Genomic DNA, 8806 nt, shown 5'->3' on the forward strand with positions numbered 1-8806 from the left:
TACTTAAAGTAATAATAGAAGAAATATTTCAAACATTCCTATAGAGATATACTTTAATTCACCAATTTTTGACTTTATCAGATGAATATACCTGCGGAATCGGTTCCAATTCCCTTCGAAAGACTTCTTTGCACTTGGGGTCGTTTCTGTGTTGGGTACACTGGATTTCCTGACGTTCTATGGATCGCTCTAAACTCCCACTAATACAACCTAAATGTGTCCGTAGATTCGATATTCAGTCAATCGTTAAAACGAAAATCGATGCGTTCGATACGTATCAATCCCGAATATCCTTCTGACTGCGCCACTTTGAAATTATTACCTTTTTAAAAAATTTATTTTACACGAACTAGTTATAAAATGATTCCAATTTATTGTAAATGACCACAACTGACTAGCTAAGAAAATACTTTATATAAATGTTGATGAGGTCTTCGCACTGTGATTCCTTAGAAACAGCAACTCATCGGTTTCTATGGGACCGATTGAGATAATTCAATAAATTCAACTTCCGAAGCTGAACCGTAGAATGGTCCAACTAGAAGAATTTTCTTTGGCAGGATTGCAGAATATCGATAACCATTTCTTGTAAATGCAAAATACAAAACTAAAAATTAATAATAAGTAAATTAGTAAGGTCCATATGCTGGGGTATTTTGAAACATCTCCAAATGTTAACAAAGGTTGGTTTTCTATGAACTTGTTTTTCAGAGGTTGAAGGTTGTCGAGTTCTATTTCTTCTAGATGGAAATAGGAGTTTGATGCTTTTGGATGAAGAGTACTGTTATTCAGGTTTAATAGCAATATCGATTGGCCGAAGCAGCTATATAATTTTTGATTGTTTATGATCGTATTGTGTGCTATTACTTGGCATTCCAAAGGTACTTCCAGAAGATAAGTACCAGTAGTCAAGTATTAGTTTCTTCTTGATTCGGGCATTTGAAATTTGCTGTATCGTGGGCTGGCATGATGTAAAACCAATGTTCAATTGCTTTAAAAGTGGCTTCAATAGTAGATTTTTGATTTTTTCACAAGTGCATTTCGAGTAAACTTATTTCCCAAGGCCTTTCTTCTTGAATTTCCTGCAGATCTATTCTCAGGGAGACGCACTGGTGAGGAAGAATCTCTTTGCATGGTTTGCTTGAATATTCGAAGTTGACGCCATTGGTAATTAAACATTTATTTTGAGGTGTTATCACCTTAAACTCTTTTCTCATATAGGAGCCGAAAATAGATGATAGTAATCAAAAACTTTGCGATATATCTATCTAATCGGAATATCTAAAATGTAGGTAATTATGTTATTATATGAATAACAATCAATTTTAATCAATTTTTCGTTAAGTAAAATTTTGTCGAAATCTAATTTCTCAAGGCGATTGGTTTTTAGTAATTATTTTTTCAAAATTCTTCAATTGTTTAAATAAATCAGAAGTCTTTATTATACTCGGATGCATTACTCAATGTTTTGCAAATGTAATCGAATTTTCAATGCCGATTAGTACTGAATTAATCATTTCATACCATACGCAATGTTCGTTGTTTGCTTGTTTGTTAAAATTTTGAATAAATTTAATATGTTCGTTATTTGTTATTTGTCCAACAGTTCTATTGAATTTATCAATGTGTGAGACAGACAATGAATTTTGATTTTTCATATTACTAGCTAAATTATTCTGATTATTTTATAGTTCTTTGATGAGGGTTTCAAATCTTTCTCCATAGTTCGAATCTAAGTTTCTAGTGAGAGATTTGAAAATTGATTCTAGGCTGTGTATAAATTCCTTTTTTGTTCTAGAGGGATGGGGTAATATTTCTATTAATTGATTTTGAATCTTGGCTTCTGTGAAGTTTAGCAATTTACAATAATTTGATAGATCATTAGTGTAATGTTTGTGTTGGTCAGCAGACTCTAATTTTTGCAGCTTGAATTTGTAATTTGTTTATTTCTAAGATGATTTCTAAGACATTTCAATTTTTACAGTTCCTAATTTGAAGGGAAATAGCCCAGTGTTGTTAACTAGATTTCTAATTGTTATTTAATCCTGGAGTTCCATAGTTCAAGAAAATCTGAAATAATAAAATTCTATGTTCTAAATTATCGTCCCACTACTAAGTTTTCAAAATTGTGTAGAATGTTGTATATAGTTTTCATCTTACTTATTGAATTTAAAGGTCTTTTTTCGGGGCCTTTTAAATTGTCCATATGTACCTTTCATTATTTTAGGTAGAAGCTGTTTTTTGTGCACGGTTGACAGTTTTCAATTTTGTTGGTAATGTGTATTTATTAGCGTGGTTTTGATGTATTCTTATTGTGTTTGATGTGTTCTTATTTACCCTTTCTGAGAGGGTCTGAATATTTCTGATTTGTCCCGGTTCTTATTAAGTTTGGTAGCGATTTTTTCTTTTCGATTAATCGGAGATTAATGAGTCGGAATTAATTTCTAAGTATAATATTTTTTTTACTCTTTATGACTGTAGTCATTTAGGAGTATTTTATTTATATCTATATCATAAACGTCATTGTTATTAATATGTTCGATAACTATATGATGATTGATTGATTAAGGATGATTAAGAGAGATAAAATGAACTTGAATTTTGTGAAGGCTTATAGTTCTGACAACAGCAAATTTTTGAATTCGGTACCATTATCGGCAATTATTTGTTTCGGGATACCGTGGTGAGAAAAGAATTTGATAAGATTGTCTACTACTTCTGTTCCGGAAGCCGAATTTATGTGATACGCTTGGGCGTATTTGGAAAAGCTGTCAATAATCATTGAAAATTTTGTTTGTTCCATTATGAAGGAATCTAAATGAATGATTTCGAAAGAGTTCGAAGCAGTCGGAGTAATATTTAATTGCATGTGCACTGGGCTTCGTTCATATTTACTCTGATGGCAAGTTTGACATTCGTTTATAAATGTTTGTATGGATTCTTTTAGGTTAGGTTAGGTCAGCCAATAATATTTTTCTTTTAGTCTCAGATAGGTTTTATCTATTCCTCGGTGACTGGTTTTTCCTTCATGATAGTTTTGATGTCTTCCGTGTTTGTAACATCCATTAATTTTGTGATACAACGTTTCAGTCGAATTGAATTGATATGAAATATTTTTGTAGTACTGTTGAAAACGGTTCGTACAATTCAAGGCTTTCTAAATAAACATGAATACCTGAATAAATAAATTATTTGATAAAATTGTTAACATCTTCTCCAGATTATTTTGTCCTGTGTTAACTGTTCACCTGTTCATTTTGGCGGTCAGATGTTATCTGCTGTATTACATAGTCAGGATTGTTGTTAGTTGAATTCGTTGTCGGTGAATTTTCATTCCCTGGCTCAGTGTCCAGGTTTACTATCATGGGCGCCAGCAGACAGGGGCAGGGGGGGTATGCCATCCCCCTGGAACCGTGAGATTTTAAAGAAACTTAATGAACAATAACTAAAAATTATTTAAATACTAAAGGTGAATAAAAATTTTGTTTTATTTGCACATACTCAAAAAAAATAAAGTTTTCGCAACTTTCGTTTTGTTAAATAATGGGTTTATTTCAGCTTTTGTTCAATTTTTCAGTCACCCGTTTCAAAAATATGTTCTGCAAGTAGCAAATACTACTAGAGTCGGTTTTTAAAAGAATGTTTGTGATTGGTCAATGAAATCACTGGATAACTTTTTTAATTAAATTTCCTTTTTATTTTTTAATTTTTTGGAATTCCTCCTTTCATTATTTAAACTTCTTCATTATTATCGAATGAACGATAGGCACTTGAAAAAGTACTGCTCCGAGGGATACGTTACTGGCGTCTGTGGTTAGATAAAATGGTTTTGTGAAGTCGGGATATTGGAGAATCGTGCGTGTAAACGTGACCAAACACGAATGTTCATGCATAATCATAAACACACTTTCTGATACATTTATGGCCTCATTTACGATTAGATATAATCGATTTTGTGCACTTTTTTCTGGAGTAACCACCTCAATTTGTTGACCAGAACATTTACCATCTTCGACGAAGTTTAAATTCAACAAATCAATAACAAAAGGTTCTTTTCGATGTAGCATATTCTGGATAACACTTTTGAGGCCATTGCTGAGCTTGGACAGTATTTTTTGATGAAGTAGCTTCACTTAAATTGCTGTCACTTTTTTCTAACTAATCGAAATGTCATGAAATTTGACATATAGTATTTTGAAAGTTGGTATTTCATAAACGTTATACGGATTTGACAATGACAGCGCCCTCTGTGTGCCAATGAAACAACTTATTGATTGATGCATGATGTTTTCTTATTCACTTATTTACAGTGAAATATTCTATTTTGAAACTATTATTGTATTTTAGCAAAAATAGTTTAATGTTCCGCAAGAATACGATGTTCTAAAACATCAATAACGCCAATTTAAATGGCATAAATCGTCCCTTCCTGATATCCCATGGAAAACAAAATCGAAAGTGCTAGATCTATTGATCGATTTGGCTATTTCATTGACGAATAAACGGGGAATGAGATTTTAGTAAAAGATCTTTATATGCATATCTTTATTATTCAGTTGTACATTTACGATTCACAATATTTTTGTATTCATTCAAAGTTACGACGTTCGCGTCTAATGTGACGATTCTTAAATTGTCCACGCGTACCCTTGAGTTGATATGAGGGTTGTGCAATTCGCAAATTTGCGTCGAGCATGCGCAAGCTGAATCTCCGCTTCCGGATAAACTACCGATCCAATAATCATTTCCGGGTAACGAATTTCCATCCCAAGCGTAAGAGACGACCAGCAATTTACCTAATGATTTATATAATTATTGATTACGAACATGGTTAATCGGTGCTCGTTAATTCAACTCAAATTTTGTAACAAACAATATGGAATGTGGAGGGGATTTTTAATAAAACAGAGATGTAGTTAACTACCTGTGTCTTTACCGATGAGTTTCGAATGGGGTTCTCGATTATAAATATGAATTTTGATTCCACCATTAGGATGACCTTTTATGATAAATATCTCTCCGTCGCTGTATTTTCCACATTTATCAACTCTCAAATGTGAAAAACATATGTCAGATACGTTATACAATTTTTCACCCAAAAATCTAAAAGTAAAATTATAAATTGAAAATTCCACTGACGTTTCATAGATTTAAAACACTAATTAATTTAAGAAAAAAATTTAACTAATCAATGGTGGTCATGAAGTCTTCTCTATTGACCAAAACTAGTCGTTCTCCTCAGTGAATAGTCGACCAGATTCTTACACCACTAAGCATCTTCTTCAATCTTCTCTGGGTTATAACGACCATCTTTTTAAGTCTTCTCTGGGTTACAACGACGACTTCTTTTGTAGCAGCTCATGGTGAACAATAAACTTATAATTCCATCCAGTTCTAAGCATCTTCTTCAGTCTTCTCTAGGTTACAACGACTACTTCTTTTGTAGCAGCTCATGGTGAACAATAAACTTTTAATTCCATCCAGTTCCAAGCATCTTCTTCAGTCTTCTCTGGGTTACAACGACCATCCTCTTCAGTTTTCTCTGGGTTTCAACGACGACTTCTTTTGTACATAAATTGTCGTAGATGATCGGTAAGTAAATATCGTTTTGTTTCAATATTTTTGACGTTATTGAGTATCTTTTGGTGTAGATTCTTAGATGAATGGCTTTAGTGATGTATATTTAAGATTTTTATCTACTTCTATAACGTCTTGTCGACCAGGGCAAGATTAATCAAACTGAGACAAAAATTAGCCTTCTGAAATCAAAATAAAGTAATTTTTGAATGAGTTTATACAATTTTAACTAAATAAGTTGTTCTACAGATCGTTAATTACGATTTGCTATTGATAAATCTAGCCGTAAAAAATTCGAAGGTACTTACTGAATTCTGTCGGCGAAAGTTTCCATGTAAATTTTATTTTGGTGATCGGAAACTTTCCAGACTCCTAATCCCAATCCAACTACATGTAAATACGCCGATTTACATAATTGCTTGCTTCTATGATTAGCCTCGATTAATAGAGTATCAAAAGTGATTGCTAATCTTTTATAATAGAAATAATTATCGAAAATGTCTCCCCTCAAGATATCGATATACCTTCCGACTTGATCCTCACCTTTTGCTATTAACGTTTCGTTGTAAGTTGAACATTTTTCCTCGTAGAAATTAGCGAATAGCTTCGGAATACTTCGTTTAACGTTATTACCGAAGCCATTGTCTTCTGTATTTTGATTTGGGGTGATGACTATTTCTTGGTATTCCATAACATTACTTTTTTCCAATCTCGGTCCTACCATACCGACGATAATTCCAATATCTTCTACTTTGCTTCTGTCTGTTTCGTATTTACCCACGTTATTTCGTTCTCCTCGATTGACGAAATGAGTAAAAGAAGAAATCGATAAGAAAGCTGAAAGTTTCATCTCGTCGTATTCCATGTAATTATCGATAATAAGAGGAGGTTTTTCTTTGTTTGTACCTACAGATTCCCAGCTACCTTCCCCGGCGGCTCCGTCCAAAAGTTTATATTCATCGTTGGGTTTCAAAAAAGCCGCCGGTCTCTTCATAATAAATCTTGCAATTAGATCTTTTAAGCCCAATTTTTGGAAAAATTGTTCTTCTCTACAGTTTCCGTATTGTCTTTTGTATAATAAGAAGATGCAGCAGAGGTTGATTATGCTTTCGTGAAGGATTGGAAAAACCGAGTTGATATTTTTTTCTAATACTTCTTCCTTCACTACAGATTTGAGATAATTGCATTTATTAGTTGACGTTGAAAATGCTAGAGGAAATTTAGTACTTTCTGTAATGATATTTTGAACTGTTTGATTTGGTATAACGTCCGTTTTGACTTCATTCAACAACGCTAAAGTTTCGGTATTCCAAACTGCACGCGGAGTCCAATTTGGTAATATCATATTTAATCTTCTCGATCAACAGTGAAACTTTTTAATCTCTATAAAGAACTAGAAACTTTCTACCATCACCTTTTCCTGAAATTAAAAATATTCGTCATCCATAACTTTAAGAAATCTTTTGTATGATGAGCAATTTTATTGATTAGTTTGTATTTTTGATTTAGATTTTGTCCAAAATATACTCAAAACTCTCTCTACTGATATAACAAACTTTCAATTCACTCTAGAATTACTAGCAATAGAATTGCAGATATCATCATGCTGTCTAACAACATTCCAAAAATCTTAGTTCAATTTGGAAATGATCCCTAAGTTTTAGTTAATACTCATTGGCTCTCAATTTGATTTGAAGATGTAGCTACCGAAGATGTTTATCTTCATACGCTTCCAGATGTAGGGCTCTGAAGTTTCACACTTCGAAAGAATCTGGAATCTGTGTCTAGTGTCTTCAATTTCCCATTGAGATGACATTGCCCCGAAAAGACTTCTCTTCTTATCTTGTCAGCCTCTGTAGGTTGTCCTAAATATTGGTGTTTCTCTCGTATACCTTCCTTTCCAATGCATTTTGTTCTCTAGGTGTTACCATAGAAGGTTTCAAGGGCTGTCTGCTTCCGCTCCAGCGAGCATGTCAACACCGGTGTAGAGTAATTTTATTTTTCTGTCTAGATCGTTCAATTTTTCGTTGCAATCCCAAACGAGTTTGGATGTTAGGATATTGGAGCTTGAAGTTCTAATGGCTGCTTGGCTATCGGACTATCAGCTATCTCACAGATTTATAATCATTTCTAGTGCAGCTGTTGAGCATGTTTCCATAGTACATGGCTTGCACATAAGCAATAATAATTCAAAAATAATGGTAGTTCGATGGAATCAATAAATGAATCTGACAGATAGATTAATTTTGATACTAATTTAAAAAAAACTGTTCCTGTTTGTCAGTTTCTTAAGCGAATCCTCTTTTAAGGGTTTATTCGACTCATAGTACGGTCCCCGAAGCGAATTTTTTAGTTTCCAAAAGAAGAAAACCAAATCTTGCAGCTATGGTGGCTGTTTGATTAAACAATTATGCTAGAATATAACAGTAAAAAATCCATGAATTCTTTTTTTTCTATAAATTTGGTCGTTTATAATGACTTGCTTCACTAGACCAAGTGCTACTACTTATTCACTGTTTGATCCTCTGGAACTAATTCATGGTGTATCTTACCACGTTCATCGAAGAAAACGATGAGTTTCACTTTGATTTTCGTCACCACTACGTCGTTCAGTAGTTTAAATATTCACCTGAAAGTTATCCGTTCCATGGAATAATTTCCAAGATAATGCACCTGTTGCTTTAACCGCCATATTGACCCATTTTCCTATAACTGCTTTCATATACTTTATACGTAACTTCCAAACGATTCGAAAAACTTCAAACATTCCCTCGTACTTGTAATTATATTTACCTACCGTGTTAATGGCCAACGCTGGCGATGTACGTTCACAAAATATATTTAAAAAAGTTACAACACTTACCATTCGCTTTTTCAATACCAATTTTCAAAAATATTTCATTTTATTTGTATCTGTTTGTATGAAGAAAAACAAGTTTGGTCAGACGTATCGTATCTATATCTACATAGTAATAAACATCACGGTAAACAAGGACAAAGTATTTCCGTCGAATGTAACGATGTAGTATACAGAACGTCCCGTGATTATTAAAAGAATAACATTCTAAAATTTATTTTTAATTTTTAAAAATTAAGTTTTTCGTTTAAGTTGGAATTTATTGAATTGTTGGTGATGTTTGTACTGAACACACTACACCAACATTCACAATTACACTGTCCTAGGTGCGTTTCGATAACCAAGTTATCGTCTCAGACACTGAAACTGTTT

The 8806-nt window shown here is 33.0% G+C and overlaps 1 protein-coding gene across 3 annotated transcripts; it reads right to left on the minus strand.

The window, feature by feature from the left end:
* Positions 1-4528: 4528 nt before the first annotated feature.
* LOC130445039 (uncharacterized) lies at positions 4529-8606 on the minus strand. 3 transcript variants are annotated; one of them, XM_056780519.1, is made up of 4 exons: positions 8441-8606; positions 5886-6997; positions 4925-5103; positions 4529-4796 (listed from the first exon to the last, which is right to left on the minus strand). In XM_056780519.1, the coding sequence occupies exons 2-4, from the start codon at positions 6920-6922 to the stop codon at positions 4549-4551; spliced, it is 1464 nt and encodes a 487-aa protein (XP_056636497.1). In that variant the 5' UTR covers positions 6923-6997; positions 8441-8606; the 3' UTR covers positions 4529-4548. The 3 variants fall into 3 exon arrangements, with proteins under 3 accessions (XP_056636497.1, XP_056636496.1, XP_056636498.1); XM_056780518.1 differs by lacking the exon at positions 8441-8606 and adding an exon at positions 8375-8434; XM_056780520.1 differs by having other exon boundaries at positions 4543-4796; positions 4937-5103; positions 8441-8551.
* Positions 8607-8806: the final 200 nt, after the last annotated feature.

Source organism: Diorhabda sublineata, chromosome 6 (assembly GCF_026230105.1).
Source record: "Diorhabda sublineata isolate icDioSubl1.1 chromosome 6, icDioSubl1.1, whole genome shotgun sequence".
Lineage (NCBI taxonomy): Eukaryota > Metazoa > Arthropoda > Insecta > Coleoptera > Chrysomelidae > Diorhabda > Diorhabda sublineata.